Source organism: Scyliorhinus torazame, chromosome 11 (assembly GCF_047496885.1).
Source record: "Scyliorhinus torazame isolate Kashiwa2021f chromosome 11, sScyTor2.1, whole genome shotgun sequence".
NCBI lineage: Eukaryota > Metazoa > Chordata > Chondrichthyes > Carcharhiniformes > Scyliorhinidae > Scyliorhinus > Scyliorhinus torazame.
In genome coordinates, this window is record NC_092717.1 from 251,526,457 (window position 1) to 251,552,319 (window position 25,863).

Genomic DNA, 25,863 nt, shown 5'->3' on the forward strand with positions numbered 1-25,863 from the left:
GTGTGTATGGGGCTGTGTAACTCCTGAGGTGTGTGTGTGTCTGTGTAACTCCTGAGGTGTGTGTGTGTGTCTGTGTAACTCCTGAGGTGTGTGTGTGGCTGTGTAACTCCTGAGGTGTGTGTGTGTCTGTGTAACTCCTGAGGTGTGTGTGTGTGTGGCTGTGTAACTCCTGAGGTGTGTGTGTGTCTGTGTAACTCCTGAGGTGTGTGTGTGGGGCTGTGTAACTCCTGAGGTGTGTGTGTGGCTGTGTAACTCCTGAGGTATGTGTGTGTCTGTGTAACTCCTGAGATGTGTGTGTGTGTCTGTGTAACTCCTGAGGTTTGTGTGTAGGGCTGTGTAACTGCTGTGGTGTGTGTGTGTGGCTGTGTAACTCCTGAGGTGTGTGTGTGTGGCTGTGTAACTCCTGAGATGTGTGTGTGGCTGTGTAACTCCTGAGGTGTGTGTGAGGCTGTGTAACTCCTGAGGTGTGTATGGGGCTGTGTAACTCCTGAGGTGTGTGTGTGTCTGTGTAACTCCTGAGGTGTGTGTGTGTGTCTGTGTAACTCCTGAGGTGTGTGTGTGGCTGCGTAACTCCTGAGGTGTGTGTGTGTCTGTGTAACTCCTGAGGTGTGTGTGTGTGTGGCTGTGTAACTCCTGAGGTGTGTGTGTGTCTGTGTAACTCCTGAGGTGTGTGTGTGGGGCTGTGTAACTCCTGAGGTGTGTGTGTGGCTGTGTAACTCCTGAGGTGTGTGTGTAGCTGTGTAACTCCTGAGATTTGTGTGTGTGTCTGTGTAACTCCTGAGGTGTGTGTGTGTGTCTGTGTAACTCCTGAGGTGTGTGTGTGTCTGTGTAACTCCTGAGGTGTGTGTGTGGCTGTGTAACTCCTGAGGTGTGTGTGTGTCTGTGTAACTCCTGTGATGTGTGTGTGGCTGTGTAACTCCTGAGGTGTGTGTGTGTCTGTGTAACTCCTGAGGTGTGTGTGTGGCTGTGTAACTCCTGAGGTGTGTGTGTGTGTCTGTGTAACTCCTGAGGTGTGTGTGTGTCTGTGTAACCCCTGAGGTGTGTGTGTAGCTGTGTAACTCCTGAGATTTGTGTGTGTGTCTGTGTAACACCTGAGGTGTGTGTGTGTGTGTCTGTAACTCCTGAGGTGTGTGTGTGTCTGTGTAACTCCTGAGGTATGTGTGTGTCTGTGTAACTCCTGAGGTGCGTGTGTGTCTGTAACTCCTGAGGTGTGTGTGTGTCTGTGTAACTCCTGAGGTGTGTGTGTGTCTGTAACTCCTGAGGTGTGTGTGTGTCTGTGTAACTCCTGAGGTGTGTGTGTGTCTGTGTAACTCCTGAGGTGTGTGTGTGGCTGTGTAACTCCTGGGGTGTGTATGTGTCTGTGTAACTCCTGAGGTGTGTGTGTGTCTGTGTAACTCCTGAGGTGTGTGTGTGGCTGTGTAACTCCTGGGGTGTGTATGTGTCTGTGTAACTCCTGAGGTGTGTGTGTGTCTGTGTAACTCCTGAGGTTTGTGTGTGTATAGCTGTGTAACTCGTGAGGTTTGTGTGTGGGGCTGTGTAACTCCTGAGGTGTGTGTGTGTGGCTGTGTAACTCCTGAGGTGTGTGGTGGCTGTGTAACTCCTGAGGTGTGTGTGTGTCTGTGTAACTCCTGAGGTGTGTGTGTCTGTGTAACTCCTGAGGTGTGTGTGTGTGTCTGTAACTCCTGAGGTGTGTGTGTCTGTGTAACTCCTGAGGTGTGTGTGTTTGTCTGTGTAACTCCTGAGGTGTGTGTGTCTGTGTAACTCCTGAGGTGTGTGTGTGTCTGTGTAACTCCTGAGGTGTGTGTGTTTGTCTGTGTAACTCCTGAGGTGTGTGTGTGTCTGTAACTACTGAGGTGTGTGTGGCTGTGTACCTCCTGAGGTATGTGTGTGTGTGTGTTCATAGTTCATAGAGTTCATAGAATTTACAGTACAGAAGGAGGCCATTCGGCCCATCGAGTCTGCACAGGCTCTTGGAAAGAGCACCCTACCCAGGGTCAACACCTCCACTCTATACCCATAACCCAGTAACCTCACCCAACACTAAGGGCAATGTTGGACACTAAGGGCAATTTATCATGGCCAATCCACCTAACCTGCACATCTTTGGACTGTGGGAGGAAACCGGAGCACCCGGAGGAAACCCACGCAGACACGGGGAGAACGTGCAGACTCCGCACAGACAGTGACCCAAGCCGGAATCGAACACGGGACCCTGGAGCTGTGAAGCAATTGTGCTATCCACAAGGCTACCGTGCTGCCCTGGTGTGGAGACATTGAGCGGACACCGTAGTCCTGTGATGCTTTCCATGGAGAAATAGCCTTTCCTCGCGCACTGTCTTGAGTCACCTGTGGTGTGACCAATTGGGCCAAGAATCCAGGGGCGGGCAGTCAGACCGTAGCCTCCCGGGAGGAGGAGCTTTCAATGGGGAACAATCGTCACCTCGTACTTTGAACTGAATTTTCCAAACTTTCACTCACTTTTCCTCTCCTTGCTTCCAGCTCTCCTCAAGCCAAAGAAGGCGGAAGAGGATGACCCACTGAGACGAACAGGGAAACCATTCGGAGGGATTATCCGGGATGCCCGCCGGAGGTACCCTCAGTATGTCAGTGACTTCAAGGATGCCCTGAACCCTCAGTGTATGGCTGCCATCATCTTCATTTACTTTGCTTGCCTCTCCCCAGCCATCACCTTTGGGGGATTACTCGGTAAGAGACTTGACCGCTGGTCACTTGTAACGGAATGTTCCAGTAACAGAGGCGCTGGGGAAAAGCCGGAGTTTCATTTCTGTAGCGCCGTTCACAACATTAGGGCTTTCTAGTCAATTAAGTACGTTTGAGGTGCAGTCACTATTACAATGTAGGGAAGGTGGTACATGGTAAATCTTACAACTCAGAATGTGCTCGTGACCAGTAACCTGGTGTTTCAATGATATTGGTTGTGGGATGAATCTTGGCCCCGGGGAGAACCCCCCACACCCTCGCCCCGTGTAATGTGGGGCGGGATTCTCGGCAGCGCGTCCTTCGCTGGCAGTGGGATTCTCTTCGGCCAGCGCTGTCGATGGAAATTCCCATTGAAGCCATCCCACCCTGCCGGGAAACCAGCGTGCGGGGCCGCACTGCCGCCGGGAAACCAGCGTGCGGGGCCGCACTGCCGCCGGGAAACCAGCGGGCGGGGCCGCACTGCCGCCGGGAAACCAGCGGGCGGGGCCGCACTGCCGCCGGGAAACCAGCGGGCGGGGCCGCACTGCCGCCGGGAAACCAGCGGGCGGGGCCGCACTGCCGGCCGGGAAACCAGCGGGCGGGGCCGCACTGCCGCCGGGGAAACCAGCGGGCGGGGCCGCACTGCCGCCGGGAAACCAGCGGGCGGGGCCGCACTGCCGCCGGGAAACCAGCGGGCGGGGCCGCACTGCCGCCGGGAAACCAGCGGGCGGGGCCGCACTGCCGGCCGGGAAACCAGCGGGCGGGGCCGCACTGCCGCCGGGGAAACCAGCGGGCGGGGCCGCACTGCCGCCGGGAAACCAGCGGGCGGGGCCGCACTGCCGGCCGGGAAACCAGCGGGCGGGGCCGCACTGCCGCCGGGGAAACCAGCGGGCGGGGCCGCACTGCCGCCGGGAAACCAGCGGGCGGGGCCACACTGCCGCCGGGAAACCAGCGGGCGGGGCCGCACTGCCGGCCGGGAAACCAGCGGGCGGGGCCGCACTGCCGCCGGGGAAACCAGCGGGCGGGGAAACCAGCGGGCGGGGAAACCAGCGGGCGGGGCCGCACTGCCGCCGGGAAACCAGCGGGCGGGGCCGCACTGCCGGCCGGGAAACCAGCGGGCGGGGCCGCACTGCCGCCGGGGAAACCAGCGGGCGGGGCCGCACTGCCGCCGGGAAACCAGCGGGCGGGGCCGCACTGCCGCCGGGAAACCAGCGTGCGGGGCCGCACTGCCGCCGGGAAGCCAGCGGGCGGGGCCGCACTGCCGCCGGGAAACCAGCGGGCGGGGAAACCAGCGGGCGGGGAAACCAGCGGGCGGGGCCGCACTGCCGCCGGGAAACCAGCGGGCGGGGAAACCAGCGGGCGGGGAAACCTGCGGGCGGGGCCGCACTGCCGCCGGGGAAACCAGCGGGCGGGGCCGCACTGCCGCCGGGAAACCAGCGGGCGGGGAAACCAGCGGGCGGGGAAACCAGCGTGCGGGGCCACACTGTCGCCGGGAAACCAGCGGGCGGGGCCACACTGTCGCCGGGAAACCAGCGGGCGGGGAAACCAGCGTGCGGGGAAACCAGCGGGCGGGGCCGCACTGCCGGCGGGGAAACCAGCGGGCGGGGAAACCAGCGGGCGGGGAAACCAGCGGGCGGGGCCGCACTGCCGGCGGGAAACCAGCGGGCGGGGCCGCACTGCCGGCGGGAAACCAGCGGGCGGGGCCACACTGCCGGCGGGGAAACCAGCGGGCGGGGAAACCAGCGGGCGGGGCCGCACTGCCACCGGGAAACCAGCGGGCGGGGCCGCACTGCCGGCGGGAAACCAGCGGACGGGGCCGCACTGCCGGCGGGAAACCAGCGGGCGGGGCCACACTGCCGGCGGGGAAACCAGCGGGCGGGGAAACTAGCGGGCGGGGCCGCACTGCCGGCGGGAAACCAGCGGGCGGGGCCGCACTGCCGGCGGGAAACCAGCGGGCGGGGCCGCACTGCCGCCGGGAAACCAGCGGGCGGGGCCGCACTGCCGCCGGGAAACCAGCGGGCGGGGAAACCAGCGGGCGGGGCCACACTGCCGGCGGGAAACCAGCAGACGGGGCCACACTGCCGGCGGGGAAACCAGCGGGCGGGGAAACCAGCGGGCGGGGAAACCAGCGGGCGGGGCCACACTGCCGCCGGGGAATCCAGCGGGCGGGGAAACCAGCGGCCGGGGAAACCAGCGGGCGGGGCCACACTGCCGGCGGGGAAACCAGCGGGCGGGGAAACCAGCGGGCGGGGCTGCACTGCCGCCGGGGAATCCAGCGGGCGGGGAAACCAGCGGGCGGGGCCACACTGCCGCCGGGAAACCAGCGGGCGGGGAAACCAGCGGGCGGTGAAACCAGCGGGCGGTGAAACCTGCGGGCGGTGAAACCAGCGGGCGGGGAAACCAGCGGGCGGTGAAACCAGCGGGCGGGCCGCACTGCCGCCGGGAAACCAGCGGGCGGGGAAACCAGCGGGCGGGGAAACCTGCGGGCGGTGAAACCTGCGGGCGGTGAAACCAGCGGGCGGGGAAACCAGCGGACGGGGAAACCAGCGGGCGGGGCCACACTGCCGGCGGGAAACCAGCGGGCGGGGCTGCACTGCCGCCGGGGAAAACAGCGGGCGGGGAAACCAGCGGGCGGGGCCGCACTGCCGCCGGGAAACCAGCGGGCGGGGAAACCAGCGGGCGGGGCCGCACTGCCGCCGGGGAAAACAGCGGGCGGGGAAACCAGCGGGCGGGGCTGCACTGCCGCCGGGGAAAACAGCGGGCGGGGAAACCAGCGGGCGGGGCCGCACTGCCGCCGGGAAACCAGCGGGCGGGGAAACCAGCGGGCGGGGCCGCACTGCCGCCGGGAAACCAGCGGGCGGGGAAACCAGCGGGCGGGGAAACCAGCGGGCGGGGAAACCAGTGGGCGGGGCCGCACTGCCGCCGGGAAACCAGCGGGCGGGGAAACCAGCGGGCGGGGAAACCAGCGGGCGGGGAAACCAGTGGGCGGGGCTGCACTGCCGCCGGGAAACCAGCGGGCGGGGAAACCAGCGGGCGGGGAAACCAGTGGGCGGGGCTGCACTGCCGCCGGGAAACCAGCGGGCGGGGAAACCAGCGGGCGGGGAAACCAGCGGGCGGGGAAACCAGTGGGCGGGGCCGCACTGCCGCCGGGAAACCAGCGGGCGGGGCCGCACTGCCGCCGGGAAACCAGCGGGCGGGGCCGCACTGCCGCCGGGAAACCAGCGGGCGGGGAAACCAGCGGGCGGGGAAACCAGCGGGCGGGGAAACCAGTGGGCGGGGCCGCACTGCCGCCGGGAAACCAGCGGGCGGGGCCGCACTGCCGGCGGGAAACCAGTGGGCGGGGCCGCACTGCCGCCGGGGAAACCAGCGGGCGGGGAAACCAGCGGGCGGGGCCGCACTGCCGCCGGGGAAACCAGCGGGCGGGGAAACCAGTGGGCGGGGCCGCACTGCCGCCGGGAAACTAGCGGGCGGGGAAACCAGCGGGCGGGGCCGCACTGCCGCCGGGGAAACCAGTGGGCGGGGCCGCACTGCCGCCGGGAAAACAGCGGGCGGGGAAACCAGCGGGCGGGGAAACCAGCGGGCGGGGAAACCAGCGGGCGGGGAAACCAGCGGGCGGGGCCGCACTGCCGCCGGGAAACCAGTGGACGGGGAAACCTGCGGACGGGGAAACCAGCGGGCGGGGAAACCAGCGGGCGGGGAAACCAGCGGGCGGGGAAACCAGTGGGCGGGGCCGCACTGTCGCCGGGAAACCAGTGGGCGGGGCCGCACTGCCGCCGGGAAACCAGCGGGCGGGGCCGCACTGCCGCCGGGAAACCAGCGGGCGGGGAAACCAGCGGGCGGGGAAACCAGCGGGCGGGGCCGCACTGCCGCCGGGGAAACCAGCGGGCGGGGAAACCAGCGGGCGGGGCCGCACTGCCGCCGGGGAATCCAGCGGGCGGGGAAACCAGCGGGCGGGGAAACCAGCGGGCGGGGCCGCACTGCCGCCGGGAAACCAGCGGGCGGGGCCGCACTGCCGGCCGGGAAACCAGCGGGCGGGGCCACACTGCCGCCGGGAAACCAGCGGGCGGGGCCGCACTGCCGGCCGGGAAACCAGCGGGCGGGGCCACACTGCCGCCGGGAAACCAGCGGGCGGGGCCGCACTGCCGGCGGGGAAACCAGCGGGCGGGGAAACCAGCGTGCGGGGCTGCACTGTCGCCGGGAAACCAGCGGGCGGGGCCGCACTGCCGGCCGGGAAACCAGCGGGCGGGGCCGCACTGCCGGCCGGGAAACCAGCGGGCGGGGCCGCACTGCCGCCGGGGAAACCAGCGGGCGGGGCCGCACTGCCGCCGGGAAACCAGCGGGCGGGGAAACCAGCGGGCGGGGCTGCACTGCCGCCGGGAAACCAGCGGGCGGGGCCGCACTGCCGCCGTGAAACCAGCGGGCGGGGAAACCAGCGGGCGGGGAAACCAGCGGGCGGGGCCACACTGCCGGCGGGGAAACCAGCGGGCGGGGAAACCAGCGGGCGGGGCCGCACTGCCGGCGGGAAACCAGCGGGCGGGGAAACCAGCGGGCGGGGCCGCACTGCCGCCGGGGAATCCAGTGGGCGGGGCCACACTGCCGCCGGGAAACCAGCGGGCGGGGAAACCAGCGGGCGGGGAAACCAGCGGGCGGGGCCACACTGCCGCCGGGAAACCAGCGGGCGGGGAAACCAGCGGGCGGGGAAACCAGCGGGCGGGGCCACACTGCCGGCGGGAAACCAGCGGGCGGGGAAACCAGCGGCCGGGGAAACCAGCGGGCGGGGCCACACTGCCGGCGGGGAAACCAGCGGGCGGGGAAACCAGCGGGCGGGGCTGCACTGCCGCCGGGGAATCCAGCGGGCGGGGAAACCAGCGGGCGGGGCCGCACTGCCGCCGGGAAACCAGCGGGCGGGGAAACCTGCCGCCGGGAAACCAGCGGGCGGGGAAACCTGCGGGCGGTGAAACCTGCGGGCGGTGAAACCAGCGGGCGGGGAAACCAGCGGGCGGTGAAACCAGCGGGCGGGCCGCACTGCCGCCGGGAAACCAGCGGGCGGTGAAACCAGCGGGCGGGCCGCACTGCCGCCGGGAAACCAGCGGGCGGGGAAACCTGCGGGCGGTGAAACCTGCGGGCGGGGAAACCAGCGGGCGGGGAAACCAGCGGGCGGGGAAACCAGCGGGCGGGGAAACCAGCGGGCGGGGAAACCAGCGGGCGGGGCCACACTGCCGGCGGGAAACCAGCGGGCGGGGCTGCACTGCCGCCGGGGAAACCAGCGGGCGGGGAAACCAGCGGGCGGGGCCGCACTGCCGCCGGGAAACCAGCGGGCGGGGAAACCAGCGGGCGGGGAAACCAGCGGGCGGGGAAACCAGTGGGCGGGGCCGCACTGCCGCCGGGAAACCAGCGGGCGGGGCCGCACTGCCGGCGGGAAACCAGTGGGCGGGGCCGCACTGCCGCCGGGGAAACCAGCGGGCGGGGCCGCACTGCCGCCGGGAAACCAGCGGGCGGGGAAACCAGCGGGCGGGGCCGCTCTGCCGCCGGGGAAACCAGTGGGCGGGGCCGCACTGCCGCCGGGAAACTAGCGGGCGGGGAAAGCAGCGGGCGGGGCCGCACTGCCGCCGGGAAACTAGCGGGCGGGGAAACCAGCGGGCGGGGCCGCACTGCCGCCGGGGAAACCAGTGGGCGGGGCCGCACTGCCGCCGGGAAACCAGCGGGCGGGGCCGCACTGCCGCCGGGAAACCAGCGGGCGGGGCCGAACTGCCGCCGGGAAAACAGCGGGCGGGGAAACCAGCGGGCGGGGAAACCAGCGGGCGGGGAAACCAGCGGGCGGGGAAACCAGCGGGCGGGGAAACCAGCGGGCGGGGCCGCACTGCCGCCGGGAAACCAGTGGGCGGGGAAACCAGCGGGCGGGGAAACCAGCGGGCGGGGAAACCAGCGGGCGGGGCCGCACTGTCGCCGGGAAACCAGTGGGCGGGGCCGCACTGTCGCCGGGAAACCAGCGGGCGGGGCCGCACTGCCGCCGGGAAACCAGCGGGCGGGGAAACCAGCGGGCGGGGCCGCACTGCCACCGGGAAACCAGCGGGCGGGGAAACCAGCGGGCGGGGAAACCAGCGGGCGGGGCTGCACTGCCACCGGGAAACCAGCGGGCGGGGAAACCAGCGGGCGGGGAAACCAGCGGGCGGGGCTGCACTGCCACCGGGAAACCAGCGGGCGGGGAAACCAGCGGGCGGGGAAACCAGCGGGCGGGGAAACCAGCGGGCGGGGAAACCAGCGGGCGGGGCCGCACTGCCACCGGGAAACCAGCGGGCGGGGAAACCAGCGGGCGGGGCCGCACTGCCGCCGGGAAACCAGCGGGCGGGGAAACCAGTGGGCGGGGCCGCACTGCCGCCGGGGAAACCAGTGGGCGGGGCCGCACTGCCGCCGGGAAACCAGCGGGCGGGGCCGCACTGTCGCCGGGAAACCAGCGGGCGGGGAAACCAGCGGGCGGGGCCGCACTGCCGGCGGGAAACCAGTGGGCGGGGCCGCACTGTCGCCGGGAAACCAGCGGGCGGGGCCACACTGTCGCCGGGAAACCAGCGGGCGGGGAAACCAGCGGGCGGGGAAACCAGCGGGCGGGGCCGCACTGCCGGCGGGAAACCAGCGGGCGGGGAAACCAGTGGGCGGGGCCGCACTGCCGCCGGGAAACCAGCGGGCGGGGAAACCAGCGGGCGGGGAAACCAGCGGGCGGGGAAACCAGCGGGCGGGGAAACCAGCGGGCGGGGAAACCAGCGGGCGGGGCCGCACTGCCGCCGGGAAACCAGCGGGCGGGGCTCGCACTGCCGCCGGGAAACCAGCGGGCGGGGAAACCAGCGGGCGGGGAAACCAGCGGGCGGGGAAACCAGCGGGCGGGGCCGCACTGCCGGCGGGGAAACCAGCGGGCGGGGAAACCAGCGGGCGGGGCCGCACTGCCGCCGGGAAACCAGCGGGCGGGGAAACCAGCGGGCGGGGCCTCACTGCCACCGGGAAACCAGCGGGCGGGGAAACCAGCGGGCGGGGCCGCACTGCCGGCGGGGAAACCAGCGGGCGGGGAAACCAGCGGGCGGGGCCACACTGCCGCCGGGAAACCAGCGGGCGGGGCCGAACTGCCACCGGGAAACCAGCGGGCGGGGAAACCAGCGGGCGGGGAAACCAGCGGGCGGGGCCACACTGCCGCCGGGAAACCAGCGGGCGGGGAAACCAGCGGGCGGGGAAACCAGCGGGCGGGGAAACCAGCGGGCGGGGCCACACTGTCGCCGGGAAACCAGCGGGCGGGGCCACACTGTCGCCGGGAAACCAGCGGGCGGGGAAACCAGCGGGCGGGGAAACCAGCGGGCGGGGAAACCAGCGGGCGGGGCCGCACTGCCGCCGGGAAACCAGCGGGCGGGGAAACCAGCGGGCGGGGAAACCAGCGGGCGGGGAAACCAGTGGGCGGGGCCGCACTGCCGCCGGGAAACCAGCGGGCGGGGCCGCACTGCCGGCGGGAAACCAGTGGGCGGGGCCGCACTGCCGCCGGGGAAACCAGCGGGCGGGGCCGCACTGCCGCCGGGAAACCAGCGGGCGGGGAAACCAGCGGGCGGGGCCGCTCTGCCGCCGGGGAAACCAGTGGGCGGGGAAACCAGCGGGCGGGGAAACCAGCGGGCGGGGAAACCAGTGGGCGGGGCCGCACTGCCGCCGGGAAACCAGCGGGCGGGGCCGCACTGCCGCCGGGAAACCAGCGGGCGGGGAAACCAGCGGGCGGGGCCGCACTGCCACCGGGAAACCAGCGGGCGGGGAAACCAGCGGGCGGGGAAACCAGCGGGCGGGGAAACCAGCGGGCGGGGAAACCAGCGGGCGGGGCTGCACTGCCACCGGGAAACCAGCGGGCGGGGAAACCAGCGGGCGGGGCCGCACTGCCGCCGGGAAACCAGCGGGCGGGGAAACCAGCGGGCGGGGAAACCAGCGGGCGGGGAAACCAGCGGGCGGGGAAACCAGCGGGCGGGGAAACCAGCGGGCGGGGAAACCAGCGGGCGGGGCCGCACTGCCACCGGGAAACCAGCGGGCGGGGAAACCAGCGGGCGGGGCCGCACTGCCGCCGGGAAACCAGCGGGCGGGGAACCCAGCGGGCGGGGCCGCACTGCCGCCGGGGAAACCAGTGGGCGGGGCCGCACTGCCGCCGGGAAACCAGCGGGCGGGGAAACCAGCGGGCGGGGCCGCACTGTCGCCGGGAAACCAGTGGGCGGGGCCGCACTGCCGCCGGGGAAACCAGTGGGCGGGGCCGCACTGCCGCCGGGAAACCAGCGGGCGGGGCCGCACTGCCGGCGGGAAACCAGTGGGCGGGGCCGCACTGTCGCCGGGAAACCAGCGGGCGGGGCCACACTGTCGCCGGGAAACCAGCGGGCGGGGAAACCAGCGGGCGGGGAAACCAGCGGGCGGGGCCGCACTGCCGGCGGGAAACCAGCGGGCGGGGAAACCAGTGGGCGGGGCCGCACTGCCGCCGGGAAACCAGCGGGCGGGGCTCGCACTGCCGCCGGGAAACCAGCGGGCGGGGAAACCAGCGGGCGGGGAAACCAGCGGGCGGGGCCGCACTGCCGGCCGGGAAACCAGCGGGCGGGGCCACACTGCCGGCGGGAAACCAGCGGGCGGGGAAACCAGCGGGCGGGGCCGCACTGCCGGCGGGGAAACCAGCGGGCGGGGAAACCAGCGGGCGGGGAAACCAGCGGGCGGGGCCGCACTGCCGGCGGGAAACCAGTGGGCGGGGCCGCACTGCCGCCGGGAAACCAGCGGGCGGGGAAACCAGCAGGCGGGGAAACCAGCGGGCGGGGCCGCACTGCCGGCCGGGAAACCAGCGGGCGGGGCCACACTGCCGGCGGGAAACCAGCGGGCGGGGAAACCAGCGGGCGGGGCCGCACTGCCGCCGGGAAACCAGCGGGCGGGGAAACCAGCGGGCGGGGAAACCAGCGGGCGGGGCCACACTGCCGCCGGGAAACCAGCGGGCGGGGAAACCAGCGGGCGGGGAAACCAGCGGGCGGGGAAACCAGCGGGCGGGGCCACACTGCCGCCGGGAAACCAGCGGGCGGGGAAACCAGCGGGCGGGGAAACCAGCGGGCGGGGAAACCAGCGGGCGGGGCCACACTGCCGCCGGGAAACCAGCGGGCGGGGAAACCAGCGGGCGGGGAAACCAGCGGGCGGGGAAACCAGCGGGCGGGGCCACACTGTCGCCGGGAAACCAGCGGGCGGGGCCACACTGTCGCCGGGAAACCAGCGGGCGGGGAAACCAGTGGGCGGGGAAACCAGCGGGCGGGGAAACCAGCGGGCGGGGAAACCAGCGGGCGGGGAAACCAGCGGGCGGGGCCACACTGCCGCCGGGAAACCAGCGGGCGGGGAAACCAGCGGGCGGGGAAACCAGCGGGCGGGGAAACCAGCGGGCGGGGCCGCACTGCCGCCGGGAAACCAGCGGGCGGGGAAACCAGCGGGCGGGGAAACCAGCGGGCGGGGAAACCAGTGGGCGGGGCCGCACTGCCGCCGGGAAACCAGCGGGCGGGGCCGCACTGCCGGCGGGAAACCAGTGGGCGGGGCCGCACTGCCGCCGGGGAAACCAGCGGGCGGGGCCGCACTGCCGCCGGGAAACCAGCGGGCGGGGAAACCAGCGGGCGGGGCCGCTCTGCCGCCGGGGAAACCAGTGGGCGGGGCCGCACTGCCGCCGGGAAACTAGCGGGCGGGGAAAGCAGCGGGCGGGGCCGCACTGCCGCCGGGAAACCAGTGGGCGGGGAAACCAGCGGGCGGGGAAACCAGCGGGCGGGGAAACCAGCGGGCGGGGCCGCACTGTCGCCGGGAAACCAGTGGGCGGGGCCGCACTGTCGCCGGGAAACCAGCGGGCGGGGCCGCACTGCCGCCGGGAAACCAGCGGGCGGGGAAACCAGCGGGCGGGGCCGCACTGCCACCGGGAAACCAGCGGGCGGGGAAACCAGCGGGCGGGGAAACCAGCGGGCGGGGAAACCAGCGGGCGGGGAAACCAGCGGGCGGGGCTGCACTGCCACCGGGAAACCAGCGGGCGGGGAAACCAGCGGGCGGGGCCGCACTGCCGCCGGGAAACCAGCGGGCGGGGAAACCAGCGGGCGGGGAAACCAGCGGGCGGGGAAACCAGCGGGCGGGGAAACCAGCGGGCGGGGAAACCAGCGGGCGGGGAAACCAGCGGGCGGGGCCGCACTGCCACCGGGAAACCAGCGGGCGGGGAACCCAGCGGGCGGGGCCGCACTGCCGCCGGGGAAACCAGTGGGCGGGGCCGCACTGCCGCCGGGAAACCAGCGGGCGGGGAAACCAGCGGGCGGGGCCGCACTGTCGCCGGGAAACCAGTGGGCGGGGCCGCACTGCCGCCGGGGAAACCAGTGGGCGGGGCCGCACTGCCGCCGGGAAACCAGCGGGCGGGGCCGCACTGTCGCCGGGAAACCAGCGGGCGGGGAAACCAGCGGGCGGGGCCGCACTGCCGGCGGGAAACCAGTGGGCGGGGCCGCACTGTCGCCGGGAAACCAGCGGGCGGGGCCACACTGTCGCCGGGAAACCAGCGGGCGGGGAAACCAGCGGGCGGGGAAACCAGCGGGCGGGGCCGCACTGCCGGCGGGAAACCAGCGGGCGGGGAAACCAGTGGGCGGGGCAGCACTGCCGCCGGGAAACCAGCGGGCGGGGCTCGCACTGCCGCCGGGAAACCAGCGGGCGGGGAAACCAGCGGGCGGGGAAACCAGCGGGCGGGGCCGCACTGCCGGCCGGGAAACCAGCGGGCGGGGCCACACTGCCGGCGGGAAACCAGCGGGCGGGGAAACCAGCGGGCGGGGCCGCACTGCCGGCGGGGAAACCAGCGGGCGGGGAAACCAGCGGGCGGGGAAACCAGCGGGCGGGGCCGCACTGCCGGCGGGAAACCAGTGGGCGGGGCCGCACTGCCGCCGGGAAACCAGCGGGCGGGGAAACCAGCAGGCGGGGAAACCAGCGGGCGGGGCCGCACTGCCGGCCGGGAAACCAGCGGGCGGGGCCACACTGCCGGCGGGAAACCAGCGGGCGGGGAAACCAGCGGGCGGGGCCGCACTGCCGGCGGGGAAACCAGCGGGCGGGGAAACCAGCGGGCGGGGCCGCACTGCCGCCGGGAAACCAGCGGGCGGGGAAACCAGCGGGCGGGGCCTCACTGCCACCGGGAAACCAGCGGGCGGGGAAACCAGCGGGCGGGGCCGCACTGCCGGCGGGGAAACCAGCGGGCGGGGAAACCAGCGGGCGGGGCCACACTGCCGCCGGGAAACCAGCGGGCGGGGCCGCACTGCCACCGGGAAACCAGCGGGCGGGGAAACCAGCGGGCGGGGAAACCAGCGGGCGGGGCCACACTGCCGCCGGGAAACCAGCGGGCGGGGAAACCAGCGGGCGGGGAAACCAGCGGGCGGGGAAACCAGCGGGCGGGGCCACACTGTCGCCGGGAAACCAGCGGGCGGGGCCACACTGTCGCCGGGAAACCAGCGGGCGGGGAAACCAGTGGGCGGGGAAACCAGCGGGCGGGGAAACCAGCGGGCGGGGAAACCAGCGGGCGGGGAAACCAGCGGGCGGGGAAACCAGCGGGCGGGGCCACACTGCCGCCGGGAAACCAGCGGGCGGGGAAACCAGCGGGCGGGGAAACCAGCGGGCGGGGAAACCAGCGGGCGGGGCCACACTGTCGCCGGGAAACTAGCGGGCGGGGCCACACTGTCGCCGGGAAACCAGCGGGCGGGGAAACCAGCGGGCGGGGAAACCAGCGGGCGGGGAAACCAGCGGGCGGGGCCACACTGCCGCCGGGAAACCAGCGGGCGGGGCCGCACTGCCGCCGGGAAACCAGCGGGCGGGGCCACACTGCCGCCGGGAAACCAGCGGGCGGGGCCGCACTGCCGCCGGGAAACCAGCGGGCGGGGCCACACTGCCGCCGGGAAACCAGCGGGCGGGGCCGCACTGCCGCCGGGAAACCAGCGGGCGGGGCCACACTGTCGCCGGGAAACCAGCGGGCGGGGAAACCAGCGGGCGGGGCCACACTGTCGCCGGGAAACCAGCGGGCGGGGAAACCAGCGGGCGGGGCCACACTGTCGCCGGGAAACCAGCGGGCGGGGAAACCAGCGGGCGGGGAAACCAGTGGGCGGGGACACACTGCCGCCGGGAAACCAGCGGGCGGGGCCACACTGCCGCCGGGAAAGCAGTGGGCGGGGCCGCACTGCCACCGGGAAACCAGCCGGCGGGGAAACCATCCACCACCATCCTCCTCCGCGCTGACTCAATGCAGACCCAAACACCTCCCATCCACCACCATCCTCCTCCGCGCTGACTCAATGCCGACCCAAACACTTCCCATCCACCACCATCCTCCTCCGCCTGACTCAATGCAGACCCAAACACTTCCCATCCACCACCATCCTCCTCCGCCTGACTCAATGCAGACACAAACACTTCCCATCCACCACCATCCTCCTCCGCCTGGCTCAATGCAGACCCAAACACTTCCCATCCACCACCATCCTCCTCCGCCTGGCTCAATGCCGACCCAAACACTTCCCATCCACCACCATCCTCCTCCGTGCTGACTCAATGCAGACCCAAACACCTCCCATCCACCACCATCCTCCTCCGCCTGACTCAATGCCGACCCAAACACTGCCCATCCACCACCATCCCCCTCCGCGCTGACTCAATGCAGACCCAAACACTTCCCATCCCCCACCATCCTCCTCCGCGATGACTCAATGCAGACCCAAACACTTCCCATCCCCCACCATCCTCCTCCTCGCTGACTCAATGCCGACCCAAACACTTCCCATCCCCCACCATCCTCCTCTGTCTGGCTCAATGCAGACCCAAACACTGCCCATCCACCACCATCCTCCTCCGCGCTGACTCAATGCCGACCCAAACACTGCCCATCCACCACCATCCTCCTCCGCGCTGACTCAATGCCGACCCAAACACTGCCCATCCCCCACCATCCTCCTCCGCGCTGACTCAATGCAGACCCATACACTTCCCATCCCCCACCATCCTCCTCCGCGCTGACTCAATGCAGACCCAAACACTTCCCATCCACCACCATCCTCCTCCGCGCTGACTCAATGGCGACCCAAACACTTCCCATCCACCACCATCCTCCTCCGCGCTGACTCAATGCCGACCCAAACACTTCCCATCCCCCACCATCCTCCTCCGCCTGGCTCAATGCAGACCCAAACACCTCCCATCTCCCACCATTCTCCACCGCCTGACTCAATGCAGACCCAAACACCTCCCATCCACCACCATCCTCCTCCGCGCTGACTCAATGCCGACCCAAACACTTCCCATCCACCACCATCCTCCTCCGCGCTGACTCAATGCCGACCCAAACACCTCCCATCCCCCACCATCCTCCTCCGCCTGACTCAATGCAGACCCAAACACTTCCCATCCACCACCATCCTCCTCCGCCTGACTCAATGCAGACCCAAACACTTCCCATCCACCACCATCCTCCTCCGCCTGACTCAATGCAGACCCAAACACTTCCCATCCACCACCATCCTCCTCCGCCTGGCTCAATGCCGACCCAAACACTTCCCATCCACCACCATCCTCCTCCGTGCTGACTCAATGCAGACCCAAACACTGCCCATCCACCACCATCCCCCTCCGCGATGACTCAATGCAGACCCAAACACTTCCCATCCCCCACCATCCTCCTCCTCGCTGACTCAATGCCGACCCAAACACTTCCCATCCCCCACCATCCTCCTCTGCCTGGCTCAATGCAGACCCAAACACTTCCCATCCCCCACCATCCTCCTCCTCGCTGACTCAATGCCGACCCAAACACTTCCCATCCCCCACCATCCTCCTCTGCCTGGCTCAATGCAGACCCAAACACTTCCCATCCACCACCATCCTCCTCCGCCTGGCTCAATGCAGACCCAAACACTTCCCATCCACCACCATCCTCCTCCGCGCTGACTCAATGCCGACCCAAACACCTCCCATCCACCACCATCCTCCTCCGCGCTGACTCAATGCAGACCCAAACACTGCCCATCCACCACCAACCTCCTCCGCCTGACTCAATGCAGAACCAAACACCTCCCATCCACCACCATCCTCCTCCGCGCTGACTCAATGCAGACCCAAATACCTCCCATCCACCACCATCCTCCTCCGCGCTGACTCAATGCAGACCCATACACTTCCCATCCCCCACCATCCTCCTCCGCCTGACTCAATGCCGACCCAAACACCTCCCATCTCCCACCATCCTCCTCCGCCTGGCTCAATGCAGACCCAAACACCTCCCATCCACCACCATCCTCCTCCGCGCTGACTCAATGCCGACCCAAACACTTCCCATCCACCACCATCCTCCTCCGCGCTGACTCAATGCCGACCCAAACACCTCCCTCCCCCACCATCCTCCTCCGCCTGACTCAATGCAGACCCAAACACTTCCCATCCCCCACCATCCTCCCCGCGCTGACTCAACGCCGACCCAAACACTTCCCATCCCCCACCATCCCCCTCCGCGCTGACTCAATGCAGACCCAAACACTTCCCATCCCCCACCATCCTCCTCCTCGCTGACGCAATGCAGACCCAAACACTTCCCATCCCCCACCATCCTCCTCTGCCTGGCTCAATGCAGACCATAACACCTCCCATCCACCACCATCCTCCTCCGCGCTGACTCAATGCAGACCCAAACACTTCCCATCCACCACCATCCTCCTCCGTCTGACTCAATGCAGACCCAAACACTGCCCATCCACCACCATCCTCCTCCGCGCTGACTCAATGCAGACCCAAACACTTCCCATCCACCACCATCCTCCTCCGTCTGACTCAATGCAGACCCAAACACTTCCCATCCCCCACCATCCTCCTCCTCGCTGACGCAATGCAGACCCAAACACTTCCCATCCCCCACCATCCTCCTCTGCCTGGCTCAATGCAGACCATAACACCTCCCATCCACCACCATCCTCCTCCGCGCTGACTCAATGCAGACCCAAACACTTCCCATCCACCACCATCCTCCTCTGCCTGGCTCAATGCAGACCATAACACCTCCCATCCACCACCATCCTCCTCCGCGCTGACTCAATGCCGACCCAAACACTTCCCATCCACCACCATCCTCCTCCGCGCTGACTCAATGCCGACCCAAACACCTCCCATCCACCACCATCCTCCTCCGCGCTGACTCAATGCAGACCCAAACACTTCCCATCCCCCACCATCCTCCTCCGCCTGACTCAATGCCGACCCAAACACTTCCCATCCACCACCATCCTCCTCCGCGCTGACTCAATGCTGACCCAAACACCTCCCATCCACCACCATCCTCCTCCGCCTGACTCAATGCAGACCCAAACACTTCCCATCCACCACCATCCCCCTCCGCGCTGACTCAATGCCGACCCAAACACCTCCCATCCACCACCATCCTCCTCCGCCTGACTCAATGCAGACCCAAACACTTCCCATCCCCCACCATCCTCCCCCGCGCTGACTCAACGCCAACCCAAACACTTCCCATCCCCCACCATCCTCCTCCGCCTGGCTCAATGCAGACCCAAACACTTCCCATCCCCCACCATCCTCCCCCGCGCTGACTCAACGCCGACCCAAACACTTCCCATCCCCCACCATCCTCCTCCGCCTGGCTCAATGCAGACCCAAACACTTCCCATCCCCCACCATCCTCCCCCGCGCTGACTCAACGCCGAACCAAACACTTCTCATCCTCCACCACCCTCCTCCGCCTGGCTCAATGCAGACCCAAACACTTCCCATCCCCCACCATCCTCCTCCGCGCTGACTCAATGCCGACCCAAACACTTCCCATCCACCACCATCCTCCTCCGCCTGGCTCAACCTGTTAACAAAAACAGTTCCCAGGAAGAGTCATGTCGGACTCGAAACATTAATTCTGCTTCTCTCTGTCCACAGTTGCTACCACACCCGCTGAGTTTTTCCAGCCCTGTTTGCTTTTATTTCAGATCTTCAGCACCTGCAGTATTTTGCCTTGCTGCTGATTCCCCCAAGAACAAATAATAATAACAAACATTCATTTCCCACCACCGAACAGTAGCAGCCGTGTGTACCATCTACAAGCTGCACTGCAGTAACTCACCAAGGTTCCTCAGGCAGCACCTTCCAAACCCTCAAGCATCCAGCAGATACCTGGGAACCCCACCACCTGGAGGCTCCCCTCCAAGTCACTCACCACGCTGACTGGGAAATATATCAGCCGTTCCTTCACTGTCGCTGGGGTAACATCCTGGAACTCCCTCCCTAACAGCACAGTGGGTGTACCTACACCACACGGACCGCAGCGGTTCAAGAAGGCAGCTCACCCCTACCTTCTGAAGGACAATTAGGGATGGGCAATAAATGCCAGCCTAGCCAGCGACGCCCACATCTCATGCCTATATTATAATGTGTGCAAGGGGGTTTTCTGCCTAATGGGGGACTCTGGGTTTGATATTTTATTGTATTACAGGGGAGAAGACGGAGGGTTTGATCGGTGTTTCTGAGCTCATCATTTCCACGGCCATACAAATGGTAATCTTCGGATTGTTGGGGGCCCAGCCACTGCTCATCGTCGGCTTTTCTGGCCCCTTGCTTGTTTTCGAAGAAGCTTTCTTCAAGGTGAGTGTGGCTCAGATCAACTCGGACCTCAGTCAGCATTCTCTCTTCTTCATCAGTTCCAAATACTCTCAGTTTAGCTCAATGTTAGGGCTTGAATCCATAGTCTGGTCCACACGGAGGGAACGCTGTAGTCTGGTCCACACTGAGGGAACGCTGTAGTCTGGTCCACACTGCGGGAACGCTGTAGTCTGGATCCACACTGAGGGAACGCTGTAGTCTGGATCCACACTGAGGGAACGCTGTAGTCTGGTCCACAGTGAGGGAATACTGTAGTCTGGTCCACACTGCGGGAACGCTGTAGTCTGGTCCACACTGCGGGAACGCTGTAGTCTGGATCCACACTGAGGGAACGCTGTAGTCTGGATCCACACTGAGGGAACGCTGTAGTCTGGTCCACAGTGAGGGAATACTGTAGTCTGGTCCACACTGAGGGAACGCTGTAGTCTGGATCCACACGGAGGGAACGCTGTAGTCTGGATCCACACTGAGGGAACGCTGTAGTCTGGATCCACACTGAGGGAACGCTGTGGCCTGGATCCACACTCAGGGAACGCTGTAGTCTGGACAACACTGAGGGAACGCTGTAGTCTGGATCCATACTGAGGGAACGCTGTAGTCTGGATCCACACTGAGGGAACGCTGTAGTCTGGATCCATACTGAGGGAACGCTGTAGTCTGGATCCATACTGAGGGAACGCTGTAGTCTGGATCCATACTGAGGGAACGCTGTAGTCTGGATCCATACTGAGGGAACGATGTAGTCTGGATCCACACTGAGGGAACGCTGTAGTCTGGATCCACACTGCGGGAACGCTGTAGTCTGGATCCACACTGAGGGAACGCTGTAGTCTGGTCCACACTGAGGGAACGCTGTAGTCTGGTTCCACACTGAGGGAACGCTGTAGTCTGGATCCACACTGAGGGAACGCTGTAGTCTGGATCCATACTGAGGGAACGCTGTAGTCTGGATCCATACTGAGGGAACGCTGTAGTCTGGATCCACACGGAGGGAACGCTGTAGTCTGGACAACACTGAGGGAACGCTGTAGTCTGGATCCACACTGAGGGAACGCTGTAGACTGGATCCACACTGAGGGAATGTTGTAGTCTGGTCCACACTGAGGGAACGTTGTAGTCTGGACAACACTGAGGGAACGTTGTAGTCTGGACAACACTGAGGGAACGTTGTAGTCTGGATCCACACTGAGGGAACGCTGTACTCTGGTCCACACTGAGGGAACGCTGTAGTCTGGTCCACACTGAGGGAACATTGTAGTCTGGATCCACACTGAGGGAACGCTGTAGTCTGGATCCACACTGAGGGAACGCTGTAGTCTGGATCCACACTGAGGGAACGCTGTAGTCTGGATCCACACTGAGGGAACGCTGTAGTCTGGACAACACTGAGGGAACGTTGTAGTCTGGATCCACACTGAGGGAACGCTGTAGTCTGGTCCACACTGAGGGAACGCTGTAGTCTGGATCCACACTGAGGGAACGCTGTAGGCTGGATCCACACGGAGGGAACGCGGTAGTCTGGATCCACACTGAGGGAACGCTGTAGTCTGGTCCATACTGAGGGAATGCTGTAGGCTGGATCCACACTGAGGGAACGCTGTAGTCTGGTCCACACTGAGGGAACGCTGTAGTCTGGATCCACACTGAGGGAACGCTGTAGTCTGGATCCACACTGCGGGAACGCTGTAGTCTGGATCCACACTGAGGGAACGCTGTAGGCTGGATCCACACGGAGGGAACGCTGTAGTCTGGATCCACACTGAGGGAACGCTGTAGTCTGGATCCACACTGAGGGAACGCTGTAGGCTGGATCCACACGGAGGGAACGCGGTAGTCTGGATCCACACTGAGGGAACACTGTAGTCTGGTCCATACTGAGGGAATACTGTAGGCTGGATCCACACTGAGGGAACGCTGTAGTCTGGATCCACACTGAGGGAACGCGGTAGTCTGGATCCACACTGAGGGAACGCTGTAGTCTGGTCCATACTGAGGGTATGCTGTAGGCTGGATCCACACTGAGGGAACGCTGTAGTCTGGATCCACATTGGGCACTGGCAACAGAGAGGCACTCCCTCAGCACTGGGCACTGGTGACAGCTGCACTCCCTCAGTACTGGGCACTGGTAACAGAGCAGCACTCACTCAGCACTGGGCTCTGGCGACAGAGCAGCACTCCCTCAGTACTGGGCACTGGCGACAGGGCAGCACTCCCTCAGCACTGGGCTCTGGCGACAGAGCAGCACTCCCTCAGTACTGGGCACTGGCGACAGGGCAGCACTCCCTCAGTACTGGGCACTGGTAACAGAGCAGCACTCCCTCAGTACTGGGCACTGGTAACAGAGCAGCACTCCCTGGGCACTGGCGACAGGGCTGCTCTCCCTCAGTACTGGACACTGGTAACAGAGCAGCACTCCCTCAGCACTGGGCACTGGCGTCAGAGCAGCACTCCCTCAATACTGGGCACTCCCTCAGTACTGGGCACTGGCGACAGGGCAGCACTCCCTCAGCACTGGGCTCTGGCGACAGAGCAGCACTCCCTCAGCACTGGACACTGGTAACAGAGCAGCACTCCCTCAGCACTGGGCTCTGGCGACAGGGCAGCACTCCCTCAGCACTGGGCTCTGGCAACAGAGCAGCACTCCCTCAGCACTGGACACTGGTAACAGAGCAGCACTCCCTCAGCACTGGGCTCTGGCGACAGAGCAGCACTCCCTCAGTACTGGGCACTGGCGACAGGGCAGCACTCCCTCAGCACTGGGCTCTGGCGACAGAGCAGCACTCCCTCAGCACTGGGCTCTGGCGACAGGGCAGCACTCCCTCAGTACTGGGCACTGGTAACAGAGCAGCACTCCCTCAGTACTGGGCACTGGTAACAGAGCAGCACTCCCTCAGCACTGGGCTCTGGCGACAGGGCAGCACTCCCTCAGCACTGGGCTCTGGCGACAGAGCAGCACTCCCTCAGTACTGGGCACTGGTAACAGAGCAGCACTCCCTCAGCACTGGGCTCTGGCGACAGAGCAGCACTCCCTCAGTACTGGGCACTGGCGACAGGGCAGCACTCCCTCAGCACTGGGCTCTGGCGACAGACCAGCACTCCCTCAGTACTGGGCACTGGTAACAGAGCAGCACTCCCTCAGCACTGGGCACTGGCGACAGAGCAGCACTCCCTCTGTACTGGGCACTGGTAACAGAGCAGCACTCCCTCAGTACTGGGCACTGGTGACAGAGCAGCACTCCCTCAGTACTGGGCACTGGCGACAGAGCAGCACTCCCTCAGCACTGGGCACTGGCGACAGAGCAGCACTCCCTCAGTACTGGGCACTGGTAACAGAGCAGCACTCCCTCAGCACTGGGCTCTGGCGACAGAGCAGCACTCCCTCAGTAGTGGGCACTGGTAACAGAGCAGCACTCCCTCAGTACTGGGCTCTGGCGACAGAGCAGCACTCCCTCAGTACTGGGCACTGGTAACAGAGCAGCACTCCCTCAGTACTGAGCACTGGTAACAGAGCAGCACTCCCTCAGCACTGGGCTCTGGCGACAGAGCAGCACTCCCTCAGTACTGGTCACTGGTAACAGAGCAGCACTCCCTCAGCACTGGACACTGGCGACAGAGCAGCTCTCCCTCAGCACTGGGCACTGGCGACAGGGCTGCACTCCCTGAGTACTGCACACTGGCGACAGGGCAGCACTCCCTCAGCACTGGGCACTGGCGACAGAGCAGCTCTCCCTCAGCACTGGGCACTGGTGACAGGGCTGCACTCCCTGAGTACTGCACACTGGCGACAGAGCTGCACTCCCTCAGTACTGGGCACTGGTAACAGAGCAGCACTCCCTCAGTACTGGGCACTGGTAACAGAGCAGCACTCCCTCAGTACTGGGCTCTGGCGACAGAGCAGCACTCCCTCAGTACTGGGCACTGGTAACAGAGCAGCACTCCCTCAGCACTGGGCTCTGGCGACAGAGCAGCACTCCCTCAGTACTGGGCACTGGTAACAGAGCAGCACTCCCTCAGCACTGGGCTCTGGCGACAGAGCAGCACTCCCTCAGTACTGGTCACTGGTAACAGAGCAGCACTCCCTCAGCACTGGACACTGGCGACAGAGCAGCTCTCCCTCAGCACTGGGCACTGGCGACAGGGCAGCACTCCCTGAGTACTGCACACTGGCGACAGAGCTGCACTCCCTCAGTACTGGGCACTGGTAACAGAGCAGCACTCCCTCAGTACTGGGCACTGGTAACAGAGCAGCACTCCCTCAGTACTGGGCTCTGGCGACAGAGCAGCACTCCATCAGTACTGGGCACTGGTAACAGAGCAGCACTCCCTCAGCACTGGGCTCTGGCGACAGAGCAGCACTCCCTCAGTACTGGGCACTGGTAACAGAGCAGCACTCCCTCAGCACTGGGCTCTGGCGACAGAGCAGCTCTCCCTCAGCACTGGGCACTGGCGACAGGGCTGCACTCCCTGAGTACTGCACACTGGCGACAGGGCAGCACTCCCTCAGCACTGGGCACTGGCGACAGAGCAGCTCTCCCTCAGCACTGGGCACTGGCGACTGGGCTGCACTCCCTGAGTACTGCACACTGGCGACAGAGCTGCACTCCCTCAGTACTGGGCACAGGTAACAGAGCAGCACTCCCTCAGTACTGGGCACTGGCGACAGAGCAGCACTCCCTCAGTACTGGGCTCTGGCGACAGAGCAGCACTCCCTCAGTACTGGGCACTGGTAACAGAGCAGCACTCCCTCAGCACTGGGCTCTGGCGACAGAGCAGCACTCCCTCAGTACTGGGCACTGGTAACAGAGCAGCACTCCCTCAGCACTGGGCTCTGGCGACAGAGCAGCACTCCCTCAGCACTGGGCACTGGCGACAGGACTGCACTCCCTGAGTACTGCACACTGGCGACAGAGCAGCTCTCCCTCAGCACTGGGCACTGGCGACTGGGCTGCACTCCCTGAGTACTGCACACTGGCGACAGAGCTGCACTCCCTCAGTACTGAGCTCCAGAAGTGATTCACAAGCAAATAGGGATATGGTGGATTAAAACAAAGCTTCTGAAGGGCAATGAATGCTGGCGCAGGAAGAAACGGCCACATCTCCGGGGTGAATTAAAAAAGAGTGGGGGAGGGAGGGAGGTTGCAAGCTCAGTGGAGCTGAATCAGACGCTAATCCTGACAAGTTCCTCCTCACTGTCCTATTAGGGCAGCACGGTAGCACAGTGGATAGCACAACTGCTTCACAGCTCCAGGGTCCCAGGTTCCATTCCGGCTTGGGTCACTGTCTGTGCGGAGTCTGCACGTCCTCCCCGTGTGTGCGTGGGTTTCCTCCGGGTGCTCCGGTTTCCTCCCACAGTCCAAAGATGTGCAGGTTAGGTGGATTGGCCATGATAAATTGCACTCCGTGTCCAAAATTGCCCCTAGTGTTGGGTGGGGTTACTGGGTTATGGGATAGGGTGGAGATGTGGGCTTGGGTAGGGTGCTCTTTCCAAGAGCCGGTGCAGGCTCGATGGGCCGAATGGCCTCCTTCCGCACTGTAAATTCTATGATCTATGATTCCTCTCTGCTTTCAAGGACAGTCTAATAAACCAGTTGCTTTTTCTTCCTCCAGTTCTGCCAATCGAACAGTCTGGACTACCTGACTGGCCGGGTGTGGATTGGATTCTGGCTCATTGCCATTGTGGTCTTGTTGGTGGCGTTTGAAGGCTCCTTCCTCGTCCGCTTCATTTCCCGCTTCACCCAGGAGATCTTTGCGTTTCTCATCTCACTGATATTTATTTATGAGACATTCTATAAGCTTGTTAAGGTAAGACAGCTGAACGGGGCCTGGAGTGATAGACACCGCCTCGCCCGGCCCCTCAACAAAACCTGCCGAATAATCGTCTCACCCATACCAGTATCCTCCACAAAGAACCCCCCTCCCCTCCCCTCCCCTCCCTCCCCCTCCCCCTCCCCCTCCCCTCCCCCCCCCCTCCCTCCCCCTCCCCCTCCCCTCCCCCCATCCCCTCCCCCTCCCCCTCCCCCTCCCCCATCCCCTCCCCTCCCCTCCCCTCCCCTCCCTCCCCCTCCCTCCCCCTCCCTCTCCCCTCCCCCCTCCCCCTCCCCCTCCCCCTCCCCCTCCCCTCCCCCCATCCCCTCCCCTCCCCCCATCCCCTCCCCTCCCCTCCCCCTCCCTCCCCCCTCCCTCTCCCCTCCCCCCTCCCCCTCCCCCCTCCCCCTCCCTCCCCCTCCCTCCCCCTCCCTCCCCCCTCCCCCGCCCTCCCCCTCCCTCCCCCCTCCCCCTCCCTCCCCCTCCCTCCCCCTCCCTCCCCCTCCCTCCCCCCTCCCCCTCCCTCCCCCCTCCCCCGCCCTCCCCCTCCCTCGCCCTCCCCCTCCCCCTCCCCCTCCACTCTTCCCCTCCCCTCCCCTTCCACCCCCTCCACTTCCCCTCCCCCTTCCCCTCCCCCTTCCCCTCCCCTTCCCTTCCCCCTTCCCTTCCCCCTTCCCTTCCCCCTTCCCC

General features: G+C 66.6%; 1 protein-coding gene across 1 annotated transcript in view; it reads left to right on the forward strand.

Moving 5' to 3' along the window:
• Window positions 1–25,200, forward strand: part of LOC140385965 (anion exchange protein 2-like) — a gene marked incomplete at its 3' end in the record, with an annotated part of 360,889 nt that extends 335,689 nt beyond the window's left edge. The window contains exons 14-16 of the mRNA XM_072468609.1: window positions 2,500–2,706; window positions 19,202–19,350; window positions 24,976–25,200. Coding sequence (XP_072324710.1) covers window positions 2,500–2,706; window positions 19,202–19,350; window positions 24,976–25,200 — 581 coding nt within the window. The remainder of the gene's footprint in view (window positions 1–2,499; window positions 2,707–19,201; window positions 19,351–24,975) is intronic.
• Between the last annotated feature and the right edge of the window lie 663 nt (window positions 25,201–25,863).